Source organism: Gracilinanus agilis, chromosome 2 (genome assembly GCF_016433145.1).
Source record: "Gracilinanus agilis isolate LMUSP501 chromosome 2, AgileGrace, whole genome shotgun sequence".
Lineage (NCBI taxonomy): Eukaryota > Metazoa > Chordata > Mammalia > Didelphimorphia > Didelphidae > Gracilinanus > Gracilinanus agilis.
Genome location: NC_058131.1, coordinates 525,756,284 through 525,783,245, shown reverse-complemented (window position 1 = coordinate 525,783,245; position 26,962 = coordinate 525,756,284). Strand labels below are relative to the sequence as shown.

Below are 26,962 nucleotides of genomic sequence, written 5' to 3'. Positions count from 1 at the left end.
AAGCTGGTAGAGGTCCTTGGAAGGTCTAGGCTGACCGAGGGCTGTGGCCAGAGTGAAGCGGTCTCTGGTTAGGAAATTGAGTTGATCTATTGGCTAGTCTTGTAGATGATGACGAATAATAATATTGTGTTGCTCTAGAAGATTGGGTCCTAAAATTCTAATTCCCACATTCTTTCTCCCACCATCCTTTTCCAATCCCACCACCCTTTACTCCCACCTCCCGGGCTCAGGGGAAGGGGTAGATGAGTGGTCAAGACGAAGTCAGGTCAGGGAAGAACCCAGCCCTGGGTTTCCAGGGCTTTTTATACTCTCAGCTCAACAGCCAGTTGGTATCTGCCCAGTGACTCATGCCCTCTTCAACATTCCATCCAGGGCAACTGACAGGTTTGCCCTAAGCCAACATGGCAGTGCTAAAATCCTATATTACACTATGGCCCCCTTATCTCAGAGAGGAGATAGGCTTATAAATATTAGTCATTTTTTCTCTTTAAACCCTCACCTTCTGCCTTAGAATCAATACTGTGTATTAGTTCCAAGGCAGAAATGTGGTAAGGGCTAGACAATGGAGATTAAAGTGACTTGCTCAGGTTACATAGGTAGGAAGGATCTGAGATTAGATCTGAACCCAGGACCTCCTATCTCTGGCCTGATTCTCAATCCATAGAGCTACCTAGATGCCCCCTAGTCATTTTATTTTTAAAGACTGGTTTACATATTTTGTTTTAGGAAGCTTAGTGAAGTGGATTAAATAAGAGACCTAGAAACTTTTTTCTATAGAGTCACTGAGTTTCTTTTTTATTTTGGGCAAGTTATGACTTTATATTCCTTCTTTGTAAAATTTTTATAATACTGCTATTTACTTCATGATTCTGGTATTTACTATGGTTAGGGTCACATTATAAATAAAAGCACATAGAAAAATATGAAATATGCGAATTTGGTGTATTGTCAGCACTAATTATAATAATAATGATTATTATTATTCAAGGAAATTATATGTTAGCTAGGCCATATTTTTACTCGGGTAATAATGAAATATCCTATGATTTCCCTCCTATTTCAGAAACAAATGAAGGAGCTAACATTTCTGTCTTGGAAGAGTAGACATAGCAACCATACTATTTGGTTTGGACATTATCCAACATCCACTATCATCTCTACATCTCCAGGAATACGAATATTAATGAGGTAAGTCAAAACCTTCAGATCCAAAATTGATGGTTTGGGTTTGAGACCTCTCTATTCCATTTTTCTGTGAGATCATCCAAAGATATCATGTTTTACCTAGCCTATAAACATTGTTTGATTTTTTTATCATTTAGTTCTGCCACAGCATACATGTGTGGCCATCTCCATTTACTTGGTGGACTGATGCCTGTTTTGCACGCTCGACATCCGAAAGGTACTCTGGAGCTAGAGCTAGGAGATTGGAAGAAAAACAGGAGGTGAGAGAACCATGGAAACCAGCAAGAGGTTGCTATGTTCTTTCCTGGATTTGATGCGAGCATTCTAATAGGTTTCTACCAGGTGGGGTAGAGCCTTGGACTAAAGAATTTTAATCACTCAGTATACTTTTCTTTCAGTATAGGTGATAAACTATCAGGCTAAATTTAATTGAAGATATAAATCTATAAAAATGTATTTATTGATGAATTGTTTTGAAATATTACACAAAACATAAGCATATTCCCACTTGACTTGTCTACAACTATAATTCCTAAAAACCATTAAATAGAAATGGTAATATTTGCAGTCTTCCATTTAGTAGTTTTCTATTTGTTTGTTTGTTTGTTTGTTTTTTAACCCTTAACTTCTGTGTATTGGCTCCTAGGTGGAAGAGTGGTAAGGATGGGCAATGAGGGTCAAGTGACTTGCCCAGGGTCACACAGCTGGGAAGTGTCTGAGGCCAGATTTGAACCTAGGACCTCCTGTCTCTAGGCCTGACTCTCAATCCACTGAGCTATCCAGCTGCCCCAGTAGTTTTCTATTTGTTAAAAGGAGAGGGCCTTAATATCAATGTGGTCTAATGTATTTGATTCAAGTTTGTTTCTATCTATAGTTGCCTTTTTTTCCTCACATAATTCAGCAAAAGTTTATGTTCATTTTGGCTTCCTTACTCTGCATCACTTTATGCAAGTCTATTCATATTTCTATGACTCTTCCCATATTTCATATCTGTTGTTTCCAATGGTGCAGTGGTATTTATATTGTATTTTCATACTATGATCTTTTAGCTATCCCCCAGTTATTGAGTATACATTCTACTTTTTTTCTTTTGGCTGTTACAGATAGCGCTTCTATGAATATTTTTGTTCAGACCTTTTCTTGTCATTAACTTCTTCAAGGTATAAAACCATTAGTAGGATCACTGGGTCAAAAGTGAAAAATTCTATTAAGTTTTCTTGGAAAATTCTAAATTTTGACTAGACTAATTCATAGTTGTACCACAACAAATTAGTGTGCCTATTTGTCTCACTCTCTGCCAAGATGAAAAAGAGCTCTGTTATAAGTAACAGGCAACTAATCTCTAAAAAGAAGTATTCTATGGTATAGAAACTAGTTATTTTTTACAAAGGGTATCTAATATACTGCCTACCAATATCAGCAGTTGTTAGTAGTTGATTTTGAAACTTCTCCTATTCTATTCTACTAGTAGTCTAGGACTCATTTTTTTTAAGTTTCAGGAGGTAAAACATGGCTACAGATCTGAGCTGTAGCTTGATTCTTGTGGTTTCCTTGGAAATGACATCACAGGAAATATCTTAAGCTTGTAATTATTCTAAGATTTTATACAATTCTTAAGACTTTGGGTGGTAGTTTTTTTTCTTTTTAACCCTTAACTTCTGTATATTGGCTCCTAGGTGGAAGAGTGGTAAGGGTGGGCAATGGGGGTCAGGTGACTTGCCCAGGGTCACACAGCTGGGAAGTGTCTGAGGCTGGATTTGAACCTAGGACCTCTCGTCTCTAGGCCTGACTGTCAATCCACTGAGCTACCTGGCTGCCCCATGGGTGGTAGGTTTTAATACTGGTAGGTAACTCATTGCTAATTCCTTTTAAATATATCCTTTTTCTCAACAAAAAGATACATTTTGGTGTAATATCAAATTCTTTTTTTTGTTGTTAAAATAAATTTTTTCTCACTTTTTTTTAGTTATATATAGAAATAATTTTTTGACTATTGTTTTTTGATATTTTAAGATTTTTATCCCCCCACCCAAGCTGTGAATAGTCTGCTATAGTTATATGGGTACTTTTCTGTGATTCATATTTCCATATTGCTAATTTCATGATAGAAAACACATATCACACATACAGTAGAAATCTCATGAAGGAAATAAAGTGAAGGATGGCATTTTTTGATCTGCCCTCATTCCAACAGTTCCTTCTTTGGCTGTGGATAGCATTTTCATCATAAGTCCTTTGTCGTTATTTTGGAGACTTGCTTTACTAATAATGGTTTAGTCTTCACAGTTGTTATAATAATACTCTCTACTAGATGTATGTAGATGAAGTATAGAGAGAGGATGAGATGACACCTCTCCTTTATAACAGTGCCCAGGCAGGATCCTTTAGGTCAATGGATGATATCCCTTCAGGACCCACCTGGGGTTAATTGATATTATATAATGGGCTCTTTAGCTGGGTAAGGTTGGTATCTGACTGTGTCTCTCCCTTCCCAAAGAAGCTATGAATCACCACTTCAGGAAGGTACTTTAAAACTTTGATTGTATTTAAACAAAGAAGGATAATGGAATTGGATAGAGGTATTGGGAGACCCTAGTTAATTTAGTAATGATGAATCTCTAAACTGTAGGCAAGTAAATGAATTAGGATGGTTAGCTTCTTTCTGGTCCAGCCTGGCCACAGCCACACCAGAGTTGGCAAACTGCTGTTTTATGTTTCAGCTTCTCCTTTACTATTTGATATGCCTAACCAGTCTTGAGATATCCACCCCTTTCCACCCTCTTTTTCTTCTCCTGCCCACTTCCCGGATCCCTCCCGGACCCTGGGAAACCTAGATTACTAAGATGATTGATTTCCTAATATCTAGGGGCAGTAGAATAAGAGATGATGGTCTGGGTAGAGGTTGTTGATCTTACAGGAACAAACAGGAGGAGCTTGCAAGACTGAGTCTACAAGTCTCAATCCCACAAAAGACCAGGATCCACAGATCTCAGGTCTCAGGGAAAGAAAGGAACCTCTGCCAGGGCTGGCAGGGTGTTTTATACCCCCTTGGGCCAACTGCCCTCTTCTGTGTCTGCACGCCTCTCTGGGAACATTCCAACATCCAACGGATCCACCTGTCAATCACAGTGTGGACTCCTAGCTCCCAGAGATTCAATATAACACAGTTGATCATTGTATAATATTTCTGTTACTAAATAGATCTTTCTCCTGGTTCTGCTCACTTCACTTTGTATCAGTTCATATAATTCTTTCCAGGTTTTTTTTTTAACTCATCCTGTTCATCATTCCTTATGGCATAATTCCATCACATATACCGCAACTTGTTTATCAATTCCCCCGTGATGGACAACCTTTCAATTTAAAATTCTTCACCACTACCAAAAGAGCTACTAAGAATATTTTGGTACAGATAGGTACTTTTTCCTTATTTCTGTTCTCTTTGGGATGCAGATCCAGTAGTGATATTTCTGGGGCAGAAGGTATGCATAGTTTTGTGGCCCTTTGAACCTGGTTCCATATTGCTCTATAATGGTTGTATCAATTCACAGTTTCACCAGTAGTGTATTGCTATCCCAATTTTTCCACATCCCCTCCAACATTTATCATTTTCCTTTTTAGTCATGATAGCTCATCTGGTAGTGTGAGGTGGCATCTCAGAGTTGTTTTAATTTGCATTTCTCTAATCAGTAGTGATTTGGAGCCTTAGTTTTAATTTCTTTCCCTGATAACTGCCTGTTCCATATCCTCTGACCATTTTTCCATTGGGGTCTGCTTTATATTCTTATAACTTTGACTCAGTTCTTCATATATTTGAGAAATGAGGTTTTTGTCAGAGACACTTGCTATAAATTTTTTTTCCAAACTCCTCGTTTCTCTTTTAGTTTGCATTGGTTTTATTTATACAAATGTAGTCAAAATGATCTATTTCGTTTTTTATAATGTTCTCTGTCTTGTTTGGTTATAAATTCTTCCCTTATCCAAACATCTGACAAATAAATTTTTCTGTGTTCCCCTAATTTGTTTATGGTGTCAACCTTTATTTCTAGATCAAGTATCCATTTTGACTTTATCTTGGTGTAAGGTGTGAGATGTTGGTCCATGCCTAATCTCTGCCATACTGCTTTCTAGTTTTCCCAGTAGTTTTTGTCAAATAGTGAGTTCTTTCCCCAGAAGACTGGATCTTTGCATTTATCAAACACTAAGTCACTTTGGACATTAACTGCCGTGTATTGATTACCTAATCTATTTCATTGATCTACCACTCTGTTTCTTAGCTAGTACCAGATTGTTTTTGATGATTTCTGCTTTTTGCATAGTTTGATATCTAGTACATCCAGGCATAATTCCTTCATATTTTTTCATTAATTCCCTTGATATTCGTGGCTTTTTGTTCTTCTGGATGAACTTTGTTGTTCTTTTTTCTAGTTCTACAAAATAATTGTTGGATAGTTTGGTTGTCATAGCACTGAATAGGCAAATTAATTTAGGTAAGATTGTCATTTTCACCATATTGGCTCAGCCTATCCATGAGCAGTTAATATTTTTCTAATTGTTTAGGTCTGACTTTGTGTGAAGAGTGTTTTGTAATTGTGTTCATATAATTGTAAGGTTTGTTTTGGTAAGTATACCTCCAGGTATTTTATATTGTCTAAAGTTATTTTAAATGGAATTTCCTTTTCTATCTCTTGCTGTTGGATTTTGGTGGTGGCAAGTAGAAATGCTGATGATTTTATGTGGGTTGACTTTAGTTTCCTGCAACTTTGCTGAAGTTGTTTATTTCTTTTAGGTTTTTCATTGATTCTCTAGTATTCTCTAGGCATATCATTATAACATCTGCAAAGAGGGATTATTTTGTCTCTTCATTGCTTATTCTAGCTTCTTCCATTTCTTTTTCTGCTCTTATTGCTACAATGACCATTTCTAGTAAAATATTAAATAATAGTGGTAATAATGGGCATCCTTGCTCTACTTCTGACCTCATTGGGAATGGTTTTAGTTCATTCCCATTGCAGATAATGCTTGCTTTTTAGGAAATTATTTTTTTCCTTGAGTTTTTGTGTTCCCTTTCCCATTTGGCCATTCCTACTCTATAAAAAGTTGTTTTCTTTGGTGTTTTGTTTTGGTTTGGGGCCTCTTTTTGGTCCATTCTATTCTTAGGGTATTGTTTTTTTCAAGATATTATTTGTGCCTCCCTTTCCTTTTTAGTCATTTCTAGTTTTTAGAGGCTTGATTTCTTCAGTGAATTTCTCCCCCCTCCCCCCAGCTGTTGTTTTTCTGTCAATTCTCTCATTATTTATTTTTTTAACTTCTTTTCAAATTCTTCCAGATAGTCTTTTGGGACCTGACATCCTTTTCATACTTTCCTTTGAGACTTCATATTTCCTTTTGGAAATTGTTGCCCTTTTCCCAAGTTTGTATTTTGAACTTCCTTGTCACTAAAGTAACTTTTTAAGATAAAAGGGTTTTTTATGGTTTATCTTTTGTTCAATTTTCAAGTTGTTTTTCCCCCCATTAACTTATCTATCTGTTGTGATTCTTCTGTCTTCCTGAGGTAGAGGTTGCACTGCTTCAAGCTTGCAGATTACTCTTTTCTAATACAGGTAGGCCTAGTTGCCCTTGTACCTGTAAGAAATAAAATGGATATAAAAGGATAGATTTAAAAATATTATGGTTTTAAATGATTTATTGGTAGCCATTAGAAAAATGAAGCCACGTGCCATGTTAAGAGTCAATTTGAAAAACCTGCCATTACGTCTGCCACCATGCTGCTTCAGCCAGAAAGAGACAGTGCAAGCCCAGCCACTCATTTTTAACCTCTGGTCCATGCCATTATGTAACTGCCTACGTCATTATGTAAGTCAGGAATCATGGGAAATGTAGTTTGAAAGACCCCTAAACTTCCACAGGAAGTTTAGATCAGAGACCTCAAAATTTCAATTACACATTTCCCCTTGAAGAGCCAAGAGAGACTGATCTCCCTGAAGGCTTTTGTAAACATAACTAACTTTTAAATTACAGAAATTTATGAATAAAAAGAAAAGAGGACAAAACCAATGATCCAATGATTACTAGGTGTATTGACAAAAAGCCAATTGGAGGCAGTCGCCTTTGGTTTAAGAGTATACATTCAAAACAAATGCATTCACCTCCCCATAGTTCAATCAACTGCACCCCAAAGTTCATTTTGGATCTTCTTGATGCAGTGTAGGTTCTTCAGGCATCTTCATGGTGCCTTCTCCAAACAGGTTTGTTGTCTGGATTCTGGGGAGATGGCAAATTTCTTATCCTAAAATTACTCTCAAAAGAATTTAAACTTTACATTATAGATTATAATACATACATACTGATTATAAAACATACATAACCCCCCTGAGGAGAATTCAATTACACATTCTCCCCTGAAGAGGGTTAAGGCCAACACCCAGATCAGCTAAGGATACATGACTGAGTTATGGGGTTGTGTGAATCAATTGGCAAAAGAAATTTAAAAAGAGAAAAAAAAATTCAAATAAAAGAGAAAAAATAACTTGTGAATGAAATGTAAAATATCAAAATCTTATGTGCAAAAATGTAGGGAAAAATAAACTTATAACAGGTCCTTGAATCAAGGTCCAAGTAAAGTGATTTAAGCAATTGTGCAATTACCCATTCAGTAGCCATGACTACAAAAAGTTGCCACACTTACAAGAGAAAGAAAAGGACCAAATTCTTTTTGTGTGTATGAAAGGGAAGTATCTTTCCCTGGTTTGATTTTCCTGCACTTCTCAGGGATAGGGCGAGCCAGGATGATGGCCAACCTTTGGTACTTGACTAGGATGAAGCTCAGGGAAGTCTGGCCTCTAACATATGTCAGAACAGCTGCAACCCCAAACCTAACACTAAGTTCAAGTCCTTTAGTATTGTCATAGAAGTTCAACAATCCTATCTGGATTGATATGGTCTTTTTTGACTTTGTGCTGCTAGGCACTGTGTAGTTTCTCACCAGTCCCATTGGGACTGGGTGGTTTCCTTGACCTTGTGGCTCTTTTGTTCCCTTCTCCTGGAATCAGACAGAATCATTAATTACAGTCCCATAATATTTACCAATTCATGGCAGGTTTCCATAGTCTAAGGCTTTTTGGGTATGCATTAATATTACAGCAGTTATATATTCATATATTAAACTTATATTACTGTAAAATAAAAAAAGATTAATGTTTATTATATGTACTTTAAGTACAAGAAATGGTATTGCACATAGAAGGGAAAAAATAATAAAAGAATATTTTAAAAATAAAAATATATATATATAGCTTATATTTGGTGAAAGGTTTTTTACCCCAAAATGAGTTCTATTTCCTGTCAAACTTTTGCCATGAACTACTGTGAGTGCGAATGATTTTTACAAAATAGCAGATTTATAATGCACATTCAAATAAAGTATCAAAATTTCCAAAATTACAATAACACATTTAAAGACAATAGCAAACAAACCTATTTTATATATAACTACTTGCTGTGATGTTTAAAACATGTATACTTGTCACAAGTTCAACAGGTATAGTAAATCATTCAACCTTGGCTGAGATGTTTTTAACAAAATCTATTACTGCCTCCATCCAAATGTGGAGCAGAGCCTAGAAAAAAATCTGATAAAAAAAGCTTTTGGGTCTAAAATATCACCAGGAATTCTAGATCCTTCCATTGGGAAAGTAAATTAAAATAAAGAGTTAAACTATCAAGCATACAGGAGCTCTTTTGGCTTCCTGCTTTTATATATAAAGAGTCTAGGTAGGAAATTTCTATTTGTTTTCTCTACCTTTTTAAGACAACATTCTTTATAATATATAGAAAAGATCATTCAGAAGTTATTAGGTATCCTAAAGTCAATTTTAAAGACTTTTTATAAAATTACAATTTAAATTCTTAAGGCAACAACATAAAAAAATGTTTGTATAAGATGTTCATGGTCTTTTTACAATGCTATGTTGTTCAGTAAGATCATTGGTAAATGGTACAGATAAAGAATCATATAACAGAATTAGATTAATACAGGTAAACTAAAAAAAATTTTTAAACCTTGAAGAAATCTCAGGAAATACAATAATATAAGGAAATGACAAATTACAAGCAGTGTAGTTAAAAACCTTTTTACCAATCAGAATAGACTTGTTCACTATTAAGGAGTTATAATAAAATAATGAACAGAATGTATCTAGCAGCCAAAAATTCATTATTCAGAGGTTGGGCAGGCCCAAATGGCCAGCATGTGTAGGGAGATGAATTTTTCCCTTGAGTCTCAGGCAAGATGATTACAAGGAATGGTAGGAAAAAAAAACCATCCCAGAACTGGGGTCTGTTTCAAATAGGCAATGTGGGCTATGCTTGCTATTCTACTTCCTGTTTGAAGAGTAAAAGCTAGGGCCCACATGGAAGCCAACCGGGGTAGCCTCTGGCTGGAAAAGCCACTTGGAGAAGCTTGTGGTGGGAGATGGCTAGACAAGTGGCTAGAGAAGTTCTCTTCAGGTTAAAAGTCCTTAATGTCTTAGAGGAAACACACCCAGGAAACTCTGGTGTGCACAATGAAAAAGAAGGGGTTTATAACTTAACCAAATTTCAGAGCAGTGGTTGGGGTCAGCAGCAGCAGCAGCAACTCCAGGCTCTCCAGGTCCAGGGAGGGTCAGGGGAGCAGCTGGTGATCTGAGGGAATGGGGAATGTAAGGCAGGAATAGGGAACAGCCAGGATCTGGGATCAGCAATCAGGCAGGCAGCTGGTGATTGAAAGAATATCAGCAGTAGCTTTTTCCCCAAGGAGGGGCAGGTGGGAGTGGGGACGGCTGATAGGGTGGCCAAAAAGAAAAGCACAAAAAAGGCAAAAGCAGGTCCGCAGCTCTGGAGAGAATTTGGAATTCTCTCAGAGTTCTGACTGTGGGGGGAGGTTGAAAAGCCATGGCAGAAGTGTGGCTTGCTCGGCTATCTGAAAAATTGAGGATTATGTCTCTGAACTTCAAGTGGTTGCCAAAAATGTAAGAAATGAAATGGATATAAAAGGATAGGATTAAAAATGTGGTTTTTAAAAGATTTATTTGTAGCCATAAGAAAAATGAAGCCATGTGCCATGTTAAGAGTCAGTTTGAAAGACCCGCCATTACCTCCGCCACCATACTGCTTCAGCCAGAAAAGAGAGAGTGCAAGCCCAGCCACTCATTTTTAACCTCTGGTTCATGCCATTATGTAACTGCCTACATCATTATGTAAGTCAGTAATCATGGGACATGTAGTTTGAAAGACCCCTAAACTTCCACAGGAAGTTTAGATCAGAGACCTCAAAATTTCAATTACACAACCTCACAATAAGTCTGTTAAGGTGGTGGACCTGCTGGCTTGCTCTGGGGAAGTTTGCAGCTATTTTATCCATCTGTATTCAGCACTGTGTGGTACCAGTCTAGTCCCTGTTTTGCTGATTCCCTGCCCCTGACAAGTGACCTAGGCCAGGCTGGTCACCTTCTCTGGGTTTTGCCACCTCAGGGACTCTGCTGCCACATGGGAGTAAGTAGGTTTCTGTAGTTCCAGTTCTCCCTCTCTGCTCCCTTGTAGCATCAGGACTCTGCTGCCATGTGGAAGTGAATAGGGTCTTGCTTTCTCTGTCTTCTCTACCTGTGTAGAGTGATTCAGACTAGGTTCATTCCCATTCTATAGCTTTGTTGCCTCTGGTGGAGTCGCAGCATGTTGGGCTGCTGCAAGTTCTGCTGGTTCTTGCAGATGCTGTGCTGCCCAAGCCACTCTCTCTTCTTACCCTAGTGAGATATATTACTCTAGCTTTCCTTTGTTTTAAGGCGATTTATTTTCTTTTTATGTATGTGAAGGGATTGGAGGAGCATAACATCCATTACTCTGCCATTTTAGCTCCCAGCATGCCACTTCCCCAAGTTCTTCATTAAGCCAAAGTATTTCTGCTTTTAAAGATTTTATGAACATTATGTATTTGTTCAATATTGTATTCTTCTTCTTATGCAGATCAGATCTGGGATTTATCTGTAACTTTAAATTTTAGCAAATAGTCTGAGGCATTAAGAGATTAAACTATTTGCCAAGAAACACACAGCTAGTGTGTATTAGAGAAAGTAGATGAATTTAAGGCTTTCTGGTAGTAAGGCCAAGCCTTACTAAGCTATACAAAGCTATTTCTTATGAGCATTTGTAATGTAAAAAAAATAGCAAGTTTTAAAATAATTATATAGTTATTGCATCACATAAAAGCCATTGAGAATTTTTTTGAGTCTTGAGCTAGTAAAAAAGTATATAACTTGTGGCAGCTGGATAACTCAGTGGATTGAAAGCCAGGCCTAGAGACGGGAGGTCCTAGGTTCAAATCTGGCCTCAGACACTTCCCAGCTGTGTGACCCTGGGCAAGTCACTTGTTCCCCATTGCCTACCCTTACCACTCTTCTGCCTTGGAGCCAATACACAGTATTGACGGAAGGTAAGGATTTGAGAAGAAAAAAAAAAAAGAAAGTATATAACTTTAGACTTTTAAGATATTACTTTTAATAAGACAGCATTGAAAATGAAAAAATTATGGTTTTCAATTTTGCAAATGAAAATAGATGTATTTTGTTACATATTAGTAATTTGAATACATCTAAAAAGATGGAAGCAAATTCACTCCACAAAATCATGGATAAGTGGGTCATACTTATAAAGAAGGTAAAAATGATTTAGTTTTAGGAAAAGTAATTTTAGTATATCACATGCAAAGTAGTCATTTTATGTGATCTTATAATTAGATTCAGAAAAAGGTTTTTTTTTTTAAACCCTTGTACTTCGGTGTATCAGAAAAAGGTTTTTAATAAAATACCTATTCACGATAAAACATGAGAAGGACTAGATATGGGATTTTAAAAACTAATAATATCTTATTAAAATGAGGAGATAACATAAAGAAAAGTTGTATTTCCTTTAAAAGTAGCCACAACATAAAAATTTTCATCAAATCTTTTTAATATTGTTTTAAAAACATTAGCAATCTCAGTAAGGTAAATACATAGGTTAAATTGGTTAATAGGTTAAATTAAGAAAAGAAGACATTTTGAGAAGATATATTATCTAGAAAATTCAAAAGATACAACAAAAATATTAATTGAGATAAGAAAGGAATTCAGTATAGTAATAGAATATAAAATAACTAATAGAACATATCAGCATTCTTATAAACTGTAAACAGTAGTATGGTAGATGTATCCAAAAGTATCCTTAAGTTGTTGTAGTGTGGTAAAGGCCAGCTGGCTAGTCCGATAGCTATGAGCTTTTACCTCTGGGCCTTGCACAAGGAAAATACTCTGGAGAATAATAAATTTATATGTAAATTAAACCTACTTTATAAATAATATAGGATTGATAAAAAGGATAAGTATATAAAGGATTTCTATCTCTGAAGGGATTCTATCTACCACCACCCACTAACTGACGTTGCAAAATGTCTCTTCAGTCCTGGGAAAACCCAGGCTACTCTCTCTTCTTATACTGACTAAACCCCAAATTCCTTATCTAAACAACCTATTCTAATATCCTTATAAGTAGTAGCCTATAAGTAGTAACCTAAATTACTTATTCTAATATCCTTATAAGTAGTATATATAGTCCTTGAACTCTGTCTCCAAATATGAAAGGACCAGCAAAAGCAAATTTGAATGAGGCCTAGCCAAAGCTCAATCTTGACTCTGGGTTTCCCACAGAGCCCATGGAAAAGACAAGATCTTCTGTTTTTCTTCTTAGAGATGAATAACTCTCCAACTGCAGCCAACCAGTCACTGAGCTCTGATCCTAGTATTTCCAGATTGACACAAGGAATACCACAGGCTCCAGAGGTTATCAGCCTCTTTCACCAAGCTTCAGTGAGAGAGGAGAAGAGAGCAAAAAGTATCACTCCCTCAGAGTCCAGGAGTAACAACCTGGAATGTCAGTTATTCTCCACAGACTCAAACATTCCACAGAACCTTTGCACTAGCCCCTCTCCAGATTCCAAGTTGTTTGTAAGATAGATTTTCCATTCCTTACCTATAAAATTAATTTACCAAATCCCAAATCTTAATATTATTCCAATAACAAAGAGATATGAGTTATAAAACATCAAATATTTGGTTATTAATTTATCAAAATATATGAGATCTTTATGAACATAACTTAAAAAGTATTGACACAAAACTAAAACAAAGTGATATGCTTTTACTTACAGTAAAATCTTAATACTCAAAATAATATATAGGTTTAATATATCAATTGTTATTCTAGTGGGATATTGGATTAAATTAAAATGAAATAGAGAAGTCAATAATATAAAGAAACTGGGGAGAAAACTGATAAGTGGGCTTTTTAACACGTTATCAAACAGTAACTCAAAATAACAACCCAAAACTAGACAAATGGAGTGAAGAAAGAAACTGAAAATTAAATGAAATATACACAGAATATTAGTATAGGAAAACCAACTGGGTAGAAAACACTAGAGAATGTAATCATTATTTAATAAATGGCATTAGAAAAACTGGATTGAATACGATTAAAAACCAGTCCTTTCACCATATATCACAAACTCCATCTTAATCAGTGACACAAAACTAACAAATTAGAAAAGGAAATGTAGTAGGGTTCCTGTGTTTCCTGATTGAGTTTTCCTTTGTTAGCCATAGGAAAAAAATGGGAAAACTTGGGAAATTCCACAAAATAAAGTTCATAAGTTTCAAAGCATCCACTAAGCAAATATTGGTTATGACAGGGTGAAGTCCACCAGCTCAGTATATGATTCATCTCCCTTTTCTTTTTAATTTTCTTTTAATTTTTTATATTTTCTGGATTACATGTTGATAAAATTTTTAATGATTGTTTTCTGAGATTTTCTGATCCACGTTCTGTCCCTCCCTTTTACCCCTTCTGCCTCCCTAAGACAGCAGTTATTTTTTTTACATGAAAAACCTCATCCATTTATTTATTTGTTTATTTATTTTAGAATATTTTTCCATGGTTACATGATTCATGTCCCCTCCTCCCCCCCATAGCTGATGTGCAATTCCACTGGGTTTCACATTTGTCATTGATTAAGACCTATTTCCATATTTTTGATAGTTGCACTGGGGTGGTCATTTTAAAGTCTATATTCCGAAATTATATCCCCATCGACCCATGTGTTCAAGCAGTTGTTTTTCTTCTGTGTTTCTCCTTCCACAGTTCTTCTTCTGAGTGTGGATAGCATTCTTTCTCATAAGTCCCTCAGAGTTGTCCTGGATCATTGCATTGCTGCTAGTATAGAAGTTCATTACATTCGATTGTACCACAGTGTATCAGTCTCTGTGTATAATGTTTTCCCGGTTCTGCTCTTTTCACTCTGCATCAATTCCTGGAGGTCATTCCAGTTCACATGGAATTCCTCCATTTCGTTATTCTTTTGAGCACAATAGTATTCCATCACCAACAGATACCACAATTTGTTCAGCCATTCCCCAATTGAAGGACATCCCTTCATTTTCCAATTTTTTGCCACTACAAAGAGCGCAGCTATAAATATTTTTGTATAAGCAAGACAGCAGTTATTGTGATATAGGTTGTGCCTGAGTTATCATACAATCTATAGTTCCATGTTTTTCATGTTGTGAAAGAAGATACATATTGCTTATGTTAGAGAAAAATATAGAGGAAATATAGTGGAAAATGGTGTGTGCTTTAGTCAGCACTCGGACTCTGTCAGTTCCTTCTATGGCAGTGGATAGCTTTTTTGCCATGAGTCCTTTGGATTTGTCCAGAATCCTTGCAATATTGATAATAGTTAAGTCATTCACAGTTAATGTATACATTCTCCTGGTTCTGCTTATTTCACTTTGCATCATTTAATATAAATCTTTCTAGGTTTTTTGTGATCTTCTTCTTCATCATATAATCATGTACCACAATTTATTCAGCTATTTCCTAATTGTTGGACATTCTTTCAGTTTCTAGTTCTTTGCCACCACAGAAAGAACTGTTATAAATATTTTGGTACAAGTAGACCCTTTTCCCCATCCTTGATCTTTTCAGTATGCATAGTTTGATGGCCCTTTAGTCATGGTTCTAAATTGCTCTCTAAAATGATCATATCGGTTCAACGAACAGAATATTAGGGTCCCAGTTTTTCCATATCTTCTCCAACATTTATCATTTTCCTTTTTTGTCATATTAGCTGATCTGATTGGTGTGGGATAGTGCCTCAGAGTTTTAATTTGCTTTTCTCTAATAGTGATTTGGAGTATTTTTTCATGTGACTAAAGATAATTTTAATTTCTTTGAGAATTGCCTGTTCATATCCTTGACCATTTGTCAATTGGGAATGCTTTGTATTATAAATTTGACTCAGTTTGAGAAATTAGGCCTTTGTCAGAGACACTTTCTATAAAGATCCTAACCCTCCCCCCCCTTTGTTGTTTGCTTTTTAATCTTGGGTGCATTGATTTTGCTTGTGCACAATATTTTTAATTTAATTTAGTGACTCATCTCCTTTTGAGAGAGTTGTTGTTTGTTGTTTGTTGTTTTTTTCTTTTTTTTTCTTTTAAAAACTCCTACCTTTTCTCTTAATATTCATTCTAATTATTACATATCTAAGCCTAGTTCTCTATCCATTGAGCCACCTAGCTAACCTTGTCATTTATTTCAAAGAGGACCAATGACATTGTGGGGTTATATCTTGACTTGTGCATGAATTGGATTTAAGTGAGGCAGAGTTGCACAAAGTTGTCAGCCCCATTCTTTCTTCTAGAGTCATCCAAGTCCAGTGGCAAGACAAAAATCAGAATGACTAGTGTTGGCCTGGGATGCAGTAGATAATCATGGTATCTTTGATGTCTGACAAGCTCTAAGGACTTCACAGTTCCTGCTTCAACTGCCTTTATGGTCATTAGAACAAATTGTTCTCCTCCACCTATTGTGCCAGGCTTGGGGTAGACACCTCCCTAACTCCCTAAATGTGTTTGTGGCCTATCAGTTACCTTCAGCTGTTGAGATTGTTTTACCAGAGTGTGGCAGTTACTTATCTTGCAGCTTCTTGGAGCCATTGGTGAGAGTTTGGTGCCAGGTGGACACCAAAGGTGGTGGAGCAGCCCTGAAAAGGCCTCAGCAAGTCCTCACACCAGAGATGCTGATCTTCCTTGAATACCCCTATACTTTGACAGAGTACAGTATTGTTTAAGCACAATGTACTTTGTTATCACTATATTTAATGTTGGTAATGTCTTACTCTGTGTTTATTTTTTTTAATTAAACTTTATCATACCTATGTATATACAAGAAAATCATGCTATCCATGCAGTCAGCAGGTATTCACTTATATCTGCAGTTTCAGTTTATATTTTCAGTTTCAGTGTTAGTTCTTGGATTGTATCCTCTGAGGATATAAGGGCCCTACTGTATTTTACAAATGTGTAGAGGAAACAAAATCTATATTTAGCAATTGTAAGAAGTTATAGGGAACCAAGTAGGTAAGTTTGAATTACAAAAGAAGTAAGACAGTGAATTGGGAAAAATCTCTTTCATAAATATAGCAGATAATGGAATCCTGATGTTCATGACTTATTTTGTAACACATTCAGCCTCCAAAGGGTAACACTTAGTCTTTAATGGATAAATGGTCATGAGCTACAGATATGCAATTTACAAAAGAAATAGAAACTTAAAAACATTTGGGAAAAATTATTCATTAGTGGATAACTAATTAATAAATGAAAATTAAGAAAGCTACCTTACACTCATCAAGTTGGCAAAAATAAATAAAAATGATTAAACTTAATGAAGGGCAAGTGGTACATTAATTTGCTGCTGGTAACATTATAAATTATTCCAATTTCAGTGCATTTTGGCATTGTACAATAAGAGTTACGAAAGTGATCATACTATTTGACTCAGTCTCATTACTGAGAAATTTACACCCAGGATGTTAGCAAAAAGATAACAAGAACTCTTTGATGTTGTTTATAATTTATTATGTGTAATATGTAATGGCAAAAAAAATTAGAAATAATCTAGATGTCTTAACATTAAAGAATGTTTCAAAAAATAGGTATTTTAATATAATAGTATTTTAATAGAGTATTTTAATTTATTTTGGTATTTTAATTTAATAGAGTATTACCATATTATTAAAAAGATGTAAGAAATATGTACAAAATAGGAAAGAATGCAATCAAAAGAAAGCAGAATCAGGAGAAATATATTCACATTGGCCATGTCTACATTTGATTAAAATGGCTGAAGTATACAGAAAGGAAATAGAAGAGAACAAAAACAGATAAAAGAAATAATTGAAGAGTTAATTTTGAGAAAATTTTCATTGTAAGTAGTTTTGAATATCATATTTGTCAGGTTAAAAATAAAATTTTTAAAGATTTTGCTTCTAATAAAATTATAAATTCAAATTAAATATTAAGTTTTAGCAAAATTATGGAATTTTCTGTAAAATTACAGAATTGAAGAACTTAGAACCAGAAAATACCTGGAGGTTATCAATTCTAGGTTCCTAATTTTATAGATAATGAAAGCATGACTCTGAAGAATTAGGTGACATAGAAGGTGACACAAGCAGAGGCAAAATTCAAACCCAGTTCTTCTAATTCCAAGCCTAGCACTCTTTCCATTGAATTACTCTTCTGAAGTTTTAAGCTGAATTTAAATGTATGTGCATTAACTTTATTTTTATTTTGTTTTATTGTAAAACTTTCTATCTTAGTAACAACTCTAAGACAGAAGGGCAAGGCCTCAAGAGTAGGTAATCAGGTTAAAGTGACTTGCCCAGGGACACAGCTAGGAAACAATGGAGGCCAGATTTAACCCAGGCCCTCCTGACTTCCAGGTCTGGCACTCTGTCCACTCAGCTACCTTACCTGCCCCTGGGCATTGACTTTAAATCAGGAAAATGGTTTTAAGATACTTAATATTATTAGTGAACTAATGGAAATTCAGACTTGGAAGGGATTTAGAGATTATCTAGTGCTAATCCCTTCATTTTATTGGGGAGAAATCTAGGACAGGGTGTCTGTCACATTGCTGGTGGCAAAGTTGAGACTAATAAGCTCTGGAGATGTCAATCTGGTATTGTTTCCACTATAATAGATTCTGGGAAATTTAATGTCAATAGTAATATTCTTTTTCTCTGTGGTGATTTCAAATTGCTTTTAAAATAGTAATTGGTTCATAATAGCTTAATGTTAAAAGAAATTGACAGTCTCAGTCCAAAACAAGTGAAGTGTAGGTAACAAGGAATAGGATTTAGGATTCGGTAAGAAGGAAAGAGAGATATAAAAATGACACTATTATTCATTCAAAATCATGATGTTGGGTATTTTTTTGTTTACATTTGTTCATTATATTAATTCTTTACTATTGATTTGACATAACTAAATTATTCTTTAACTTTTGGCCTTCAGGTACAGGATATTTGCTTTTGACCATGACCTCTTTAGCTTTGCTGACTTGATTTTTGACAAATGGCCAGTGGTGCTCATCACAAACCCCAAATCATTTCGCTACAGCAGCTCTAAACATGAGCCACTAGAGAAGCTCCTCTCTTCTACACATATCAGGTATAGAAAAATCTTGAATTTTTTTTCAGATTGGTATTTTTTTTTAAACCCTTAACTTCTATGTATTGACTTATAGGTGGAAGAGTGGTAAGGGTAGGCAATGGGGGTCAAGTGACTTGCTCAGGGTCACACAGCTGGGAAGTGTCTGAGGCCGGATTTGAACCTAGGACCTCTCGTCTCTAGGCCTGGCTCTCACTCCACTGAGCTACCCAGCTGCCCCCCAGATTGGTATTTGAAGAAATAAGACATTAGGAATGAATGTGAATATTTTCTTTATGTTTCCCTAACTTATTTCTTTCTCAGCAACATGAATAGCATCTAAGGATTTTCTTACTGTGTCTTTTCTATTAAGGTTTAAATTAAGCATAACAGTTCAATTTTGTGTTGGTTATTAATGACAGGACAGTGTCAGGGAGGGAGATATAAATAAATTTCCTTCCTGAATTTTTTTCATTTTTTTCTTGAGTTCTCATACTTCTAATTGATTGTTTTATTTCATTTATTTATTTATTTAAAACCCTTATCTTCTGTCTTGGAATCAATACTGTGTGTTGGTTCCATTCAGAAGAGTGGTAAAGGCTAGGCAGTGGGGGTCAAGTGACTTGCCCAGGGTCACACAGCTGGAAAGTGTCTGAGGCCAGATTTGAACCTAAAACCTCCCGTCTCTAGGCCTGGCTCTCAATCCACTGAGCTACTCAGCTGCCCACTGTTTAAGTAATTCTTGATAACAAAGGAGGAGAAAAGTATGGGACTTTTGCAATACCATTTTTTTATTTTTAAAAAAGTTTCTCTTTTCCTCATTTCTAAGCCTGATTAATCAATAAACTTTTTTTTTTTTAACCCTTAACTTCTGTGTATTGGCTCCTTGGTGGAAGTGTGGTAAAGGTGGGCAATAGGGATCAAGTGACTTGCCCAGGGTCACACAGCTGGGAAGTGTCTGAGGCCAGATTTGAACCTAGGACCTCCCGTCTCTAGGCCTGACTCTCAATCCACTGAGCTACCCAGCTGCCCCTGATCAATAAACTTTTATTATTACCGGGCAAAAGGCAGTAGCTGCTTTGGAAATTGAGAAATGTCATATCTCAAATTACAGAGAAAAAGACTTATCTTCATGGAATAGCATCCATATCTTGATCTTTTAGAATATCACAAGAAAAAATTTTTAAATCATATTGCAGATTCACAACTATAGGCATAATTGAAATCATACCTTAATACTCATGAGCTAAATAATCTAAACCTAGCCAGTGTCCCCCAAGGCTTCCAACAATTGGAATTATATGCATGAAGTATAAAGATAAAATAATCTGAAGATTATTTACCTATGTTGCCTTGAGATCCGAGCTAGTGATGGTTTCTGAAAATTTCTTTTATAAGTTCATTCTTTTTCATCTGTACTATAAACCTTCCAATGGCAAATAAATTTATAATATGTTATCTTGACTGTATGATAAGCTTCAAAAGCACAATTTATGTGAGAAATACCCACCTCTCTTCAGGCTAAAACTGATTATCATGGCCATTCTTCCTTGACTTCGTTGTTGTTCATTCATTTCAGTTGTGTCTGACTCATTGTGACCTCTTTTGGGGTTTTCTTAGGAAAGATACTGGAATGGTTTACCATTTCCTTCTCCAACTCATTTTATAGCTAAGGAAACTAAAGCAATATGGGTTAAGTGACTTCCCTAGGGTTACACAGCTAATAAGTGTCTGAGACTAGATTTGAACTCAGGTCTTCCACACTACAGGCCTAGCATCACCAACAGTCTCGGGTTGCATATTCATCAAATTTTAGATGCAACTCAAGATTTAAATCATGGAATTCTTGAGCTATAAAAAAAAATTAGAAGTTAGTTTTCATTTTTAAGGCTCTCAAATAACAAATTTGATCCAGCTGTTTTTTTTAACTTTACTTTTCATAAAAAATTTTTCCCATGGTTCCATGATTCACGTTCTTGTTCTCTCCCCCCCTCAACACCCCCCTCCCCCTGTAGCCAACATGCATTTCCACTGGTTTCTTAATGTGTCATTGATCAAGACCTATTTCCATATTATTGATAGTTGTACTAGGGTGGTCGTTTAGAATTTACTTCCCAAATCATGTCCATATCAACCCTTGTATTCAAGCAGTTGTTTTTCTTCTGTGTTTCCACTCCTGTAGTTCTTCCTCAGAATGTGGATAGCGTTCTTTTCCATAAATCCCTCAGAGTCATCCTGGGCCATTGCATTGCTGCTAGTATAGAAATCCATTACATTCGCTTTTACCATAGTGTATAAGTCTTTGTGTACATTGTTCTTCTGGTTCTGCTCCTTTCACTTGGCATCAGTTCCTGGAGGTCATTCCAGTTCACATGGAATTCCTCCAGTTCATTATTCCTTTGAGCACAATAGTATTCCATCACCAACAGATACCACAATTTGTTCAGCCATTCCTCAATTGACGGATATACCATTGTTTTCCAATTTTTTTGCCACCACAAAGAGCGCGGCTATAAATATTTTTGTACATGTCTTGTTCCCTATGATCTCTTTGGGGTACCCCCAGCAATGGTATGGCTGGCTGATCTAGCTTCTTGAGCAATTCAGCTTTGTCCAAATAAACTGTTTTTATTTTGCTTAGAAAGCAGAAAAACAAGGCCCATTTTCTCATATGTGCCTTTTCAGAGTACATGTTTTCTAATTAAAAGCGACCCAGATTATTAAAATCATACATGTATGCATATTCTCATTTTAGAATCTTGACCTTCTCGCCATCCTCCATTATGTCTGTTGAAGTTAAGATTAATGAAGTTTATTTGGGGAATGCTGTTCATCTGTCTGGTCCTATTTACATATTGAAGTGGGATCCTGAAAAGTATAATAAAGGGACCCATAAAATAAATGTAACTGTTAAGGTAAGTTCTTTGTTTTTCATTAATTTGCATCATAAATATGTGCCTAAGCTAGTAGTTTGGGTTGGATTTACTTTTAACTATGCTTTGGAAATTTTCTCATAAAATGGAAAAAAGTAGATTTTATCATCAATCTGTTTACATATCACATTCATTTTGTCCTGAAAATAAACACATAGGAGAAATCATAGGTTCATAGAAAAGGTTCTTAACTTGGGGGTCCATGAACTTGTATTTTTTAAAAATAGTTTTATTTATTTTGTCAAATATTTCCCAATTACATGTAAAAAATTTTAACATTCATTTTTTAAAGTTTTGAGTTTTAAGTTTTCTCTCTCCCTCCTGTCCCTCCCCCTTTCCTTTATACACACAAACACACACACACACACATACATACATATACATATTATTTTCCAGTTATATTTGTGAGGTCATAAAAAAGATATATCCACATTAGTCATGCTATAAAAGAAAATACACAAAACAAGAAAAATAAAGTTTAAATAATATGCTTCAGTCAGCACTCAGTTCATCAGTTTCTGTCTAGTGGTGGATAGCATTTTTCTTCATGGGTCCTATGAAATTGTCTTGGGATCTTTGTCTAATTTGTTTGTTGTTTTTTAAAAAATTTTGATAACTACATTTCAGTATAACAGCTTTCATTTATAATCCTATACATTTTGTTTTATGCATTTAAAAACATTATTCTAAGAAGAGGCTTCTGTAGCATACAAAAAAAGCTTTAGATAGCTTTAAACTCTGCACTGAGAGATGAAAGGGGAAATCAGAAAGAAGCTAATGACTAGTCTTTTGATAGCAAGGACTTTGCTTTGTGGGAATTTTTTACAATCGAACCATAGTTTTCTTATCTCTCTATAGCCTAAACGAGAAAGGGGAAGAGATAGAAAAACATTTTTTCATTGCAATTGTTTTTCTCCTACAAATATTTTCCCAAACTGTGGGTATTATATTACTGATGAATAGTCCCAATAATATCCTCTCCCTCTCTACCTTTGGGTAACCAATAATAATAATTTTGAATTAGCAGACTCTAAAAGTTACTTAGTAGGCATTTTAAAAGATTCAGTTATAGGCAATCCCAAATTATGAATGACTTAAGAAAGTTTATTTTTAAGTTGATTATCTGGAACTCAGAAGACATTTCCCCATAAAAACAGTTCTATAAATGGTAGTTAGGTACCACAAGAAAATCCTTTTTAATCTATAATGTACCCCAAATATAATACAATAAATCTCTGTCATTTGGCATTATTAGGGAAGGACTTAGTTTGGATAAAAATTTCATAGATTAAAAAAAAAGGACCAGCACTTTGACCATCCTCTATTTGAAACTTTTTTTTTGATGCAAGTTTTTCTAATATCTAGCATTTGTTTTCCTGCATTTCCAGATATACTGAGAATAAGAGAACTTTGTCTTAGAGAGTCATTGTTGACATTATAAACATCTTTTATTATATGGTGTGACAGTAGCTGTAGCTGCAGATGGTATGGGACATTGAGCTAAATGTGTGTGGCACTCTTCTAGAAGCTTGATTTCTTTTTTTTTTTAAAACCCTTACCTTCTGTTTTAGAATCAATACTCACTGTTTTAGAATCAATACAGAGTATTGATTCTAAGGCAAAAGAGTGGTAAGAGCGAGGCAATGGGGGTTAAGTGACTTGCTCAGGGTCACAGAGCCTAGGAAGTGTCTGAGGCCAGATTCGAACCTAGGACCTCCCATCTCTAGGCCTGGCTTTCAATTCACTGAGCCATCCAGCTGTCTCCCAGAAGCTTGATTTTTTTTTAATTCATTTTTTAATTTTTAGAACATTTTCCCAAGGTTACGTGATTCATTTTCTTTCTCTCTCCCCCAAATCTCCCCCTTCCCCTCATAGCGGACATGCATTTCTACTGGGTTTTTACATGTGTCATTGATCAAGACCTATTTCCATATTATTGATAGTTGCATTGGGGTGGTCATTTAGAGTCTACATCCCCAATCATATCCCCATCATCCCATGTGTTCAAGTAGTTGTTTTTCTTCTGTGTTTCTATTCCCACAGTTCTTCCTCTGAATGTGGCTAGTTTTCTTTCTCACAAGTCCCTCATAATTGTCTTGGATCATTGCATTGCTGCTAGTAGAGAAGTCCATTACATTCGATTTTACCATAGTGTATCAGTCTCTGTGTACAGTGTTCTCCTGGCTCTGCTCCTTTCATGCTGTATCAATTCCTAGAGATCATTCCAGTTCACATGGAATTCCTCCAGTTCATTATTCCTTTGAGCACAATAGTATTCCATCACCAACAGATACCACAATTTGTTCAGCCATTCCCCTATTGAAGGGCATACCCTCATTTTCCAGTTTTTTGCCACTACAAAGAGTGTGGCTATAAACATTTTTGTACAAGTCTTTTTCCTTATTATCTCTTTGGGGTATAAACCCAGCAGTGGTATGGCTGGATCAAAGGGCAGACAGTCTTTTAAAGTCCTTTGGGTATAGTTCCAAATTGCCATCCAGAATGGTTGGATCATTTCACAACTCCACCAGCAATGCATTTAATGTTCCAATTTTGCCACATCCCCTCCAACATTCACCACTTTCCTTTGCTGTCAAGTTAGCTAATCTGCTATGTGTGAGGGGGTACCTCAAGAGTTGTTTTGATTTGCATTTCTCTAATTATAAGAGATTTAGAACACTTTTTCATGTGTTTGTTGATAGTTTTGATTTCTTTATCTGAAAATTGCCTCCTCGTGTCCCTTGCCAATTTATCAATTGGGGAATGGCTTGATTTTTTGTACAATTGCTTTAGCTCCTTATTTATCTGAGTAATTAGACCTTTGTCTGAGTTATTTGTTATAAAGATTTTTCCCCAATTTGTTGATTCCCTTCTAATTTTGGTTTATTGGTTTTGTTTGTACAAAACCTTTTTAATTTAGTGTAATCGAAATTATTTATTTTATATTTTGTAATTTTTTCTAACTCTTACTTGGTTTTAAATTCTTTCTTTTCTCAGAGATCTGATAAGTATACCATTCTGTGTTCACCTAATTTACTTATAGTTTCCTTCTTTATATTCATGTCATTCACTCATTCTGAATTTATCTTGGTGTAGGGTTTGAGATGTTGATCTAGACCCAATCTCTCCCATACTATTTTCTAATTTTCCTAGCAGTTTTTGTCAAATAGTGGATTTTTGTCCCAAAAGCTGGGATCTTTGGGTTTATCTTAGACTGTCTTGCTGAGGTCACTTAACCCAAGTCTGTTCCACTGATCCTCCCTTCTGTCTCTTAGCCAGTACCACATTATTTTGATGACCACTGCTTTATAGTACAGTTTAAGATCTGGTATTGCTAGGCAACCTTCCTTCACATTTTTTTTCTATTATTTCCCTTGACATTCTTGATCTTTTGTTCTTCTAAATGAACTTTGTTATAGTTTTTCTAATTCAGTAAATAATTTCTTGGTAGTTTGATAGGTTTGGCATTAAATAAGTAAATTAATTTGGGTAGGATGGTCATTTTTATTATGCTAGCTTGTCCTATCCATGAGGAATTAATGTTTTTCCAATTGTTTAGATCTAGTTTTAATTGTGTAGAAATTGTTTTGTAATTGTGCTCATATAATTCCTGTGTTTGTCTTGGCAGATAGATTCCTAAGTATTTTATATTGTCTAGGGCAGTGATGGGCAAATTTTTTAAAGAGGGGGCCAAAGGAAAGGAAATGCTCATCTATCAGTCTGTTTCTCAGGCAACTCTTTTGAAGTTTCATTGTATTGTATCCTACTCATTGTATTCATCAGATTAGGAATAATGTTTCCCAGCTGGGATAGAACGTTTCAGAGGACCACATCTGGCCCATAGGCTCTAGTTTGCCCATCACTGGGATAGAATTTCTCTTTCTAACTCTTGTTACTGAGATGTGTTGGAAATATATAGAAATGCTGATGATTTATGTGAATTTATTTTGTATCCTGCAATTTTGCTAAAGTTGTTGGTTATCTCCACTAGCTTTTTAGTTGATTCTCTAGGATTTTTTAGGTAGACCATCATATCATCTGCAAAGAGTGATAGCTTGGTCTCCTCATTGCCTATTTTAATACCTTCAATTTTTTTCTTTTCTAATTGCTAGTGCTAGTGTTTCTAGTACAATGTTAAATAATAGAGGTGACAATGGGCATCCTTGTTTCACTCCTGATCTTATTGGGAATGCTTCTAATTTTTCCCCATTGCAGATGATGCTTGTTGATGGTTTAAGTTATATACTGTTTATTATTTTTAGGAAAGACCCTTTCATTCTTATACTTTCTAGTGTTTTAGTAGGAATGGGTGTTGTATTTTGTCTAAGGCTTTTTCAGCATCTATTGAGATACTCATGTGATTTTTGTTGGTTGCTTGTTGATATGGTCAATTATGTGATTGGTTTTCCTAATATTGAACCATCCTTGCATTCCTAGTATAAAACCCATCTGATCATAATGAATAACCCTCGTGATTACTTGCTAGAGTCTTGTTGCTAGTATTCTATTTAAGATTTTTGCATCTATGTTCATTAAAGAGATTGGTCTGTAGTTTTCTTTCTCTGTTTTTTGATTTTTCTGGCTTTGGGATCAGTACCATATTTGTGTCATGAAAGGAATTTGGTAGAATTCCTTCTGTGCTTATTATGTCAAATAGTTTGTATATTATTGTGATTAGTTGTTCTTTGAATGTTTGATAGAATTCACTTTTGAATCCATCTGGTACTGGGGATTTTTTCTTAGGGAGTTCTTTGATGGTTTGTTCTATTTCTTTTTCTGATATGGGATTGTTTAAGTATTCTATTTCTTCTACTGTTAATCTAGGCAATTTATATTTTTGTAAATATTCATCCATATCATCTAGATTGCCATATTTATTGTCATATAATTGGGCAGAATATTTTTTTTTAGTTTTTTTTTTAACATTTATTAATATTCATATTTAACATGGTTACATGATTCATGCTCCTCCTTTCCCCTTCAACCCCCCCCTCTCACTGAGGCCCTTAAAAAGGCAGATTTAAAAATTATAAGTTTTCTTTCTTTCCCCTCTGTATCTTATTTACCTTTTCAGGTTTCTCTCGATTTTTGTGGTTGGATATCAAACTTTCCATTTAGCCCCGGTCTTTTCTGTGCAAATACCTGGAATTCTTCAATTTTGTTGAATGCCCATACTTTCCCTTGGAAATATATAGTCAATTTTGATGGGTAGTTGATCCGTGGTTGCAGGCCCAGCTCTCTTGCCTTTCTGAATATTGTATTCCACGCCTTACGGTCTTTTAGTGT

The 26,962-nt window shown here is 35.4% G+C and overlaps 1 protein-coding gene across 2 annotated transcripts in view; it reads left to right on the top strand.

The window, feature by feature from the left end:
• TMEM62 (transmembrane protein 62) overlaps nucleotides 1-26,962 on the top strand; it is a 72,498-nt gene that overhangs the window by 16,759 nt on the left and 28,777 nt on the right. For both annotated transcript variants that reach the window (XM_044665097.1, XM_044665096.1), the window contains exons 6-9: nucleotides 1,064-1,188; nucleotides 1,323-1,445; nucleotides 18,609-18,764; nucleotides 21,499-21,658. In XM_044665097.1, the coding sequence (XP_044521032.1) occupies nucleotides 1,064-1,188; nucleotides 1,323-1,445; nucleotides 18,609-18,764; nucleotides 21,499-21,658 (564 nt within the window). The remainder of the gene's footprint in view (nucleotides 1-1,063; nucleotides 1,189-1,322; nucleotides 1,446-18,608; nucleotides 18,765-21,498; nucleotides 21,659-26,962) is intronic.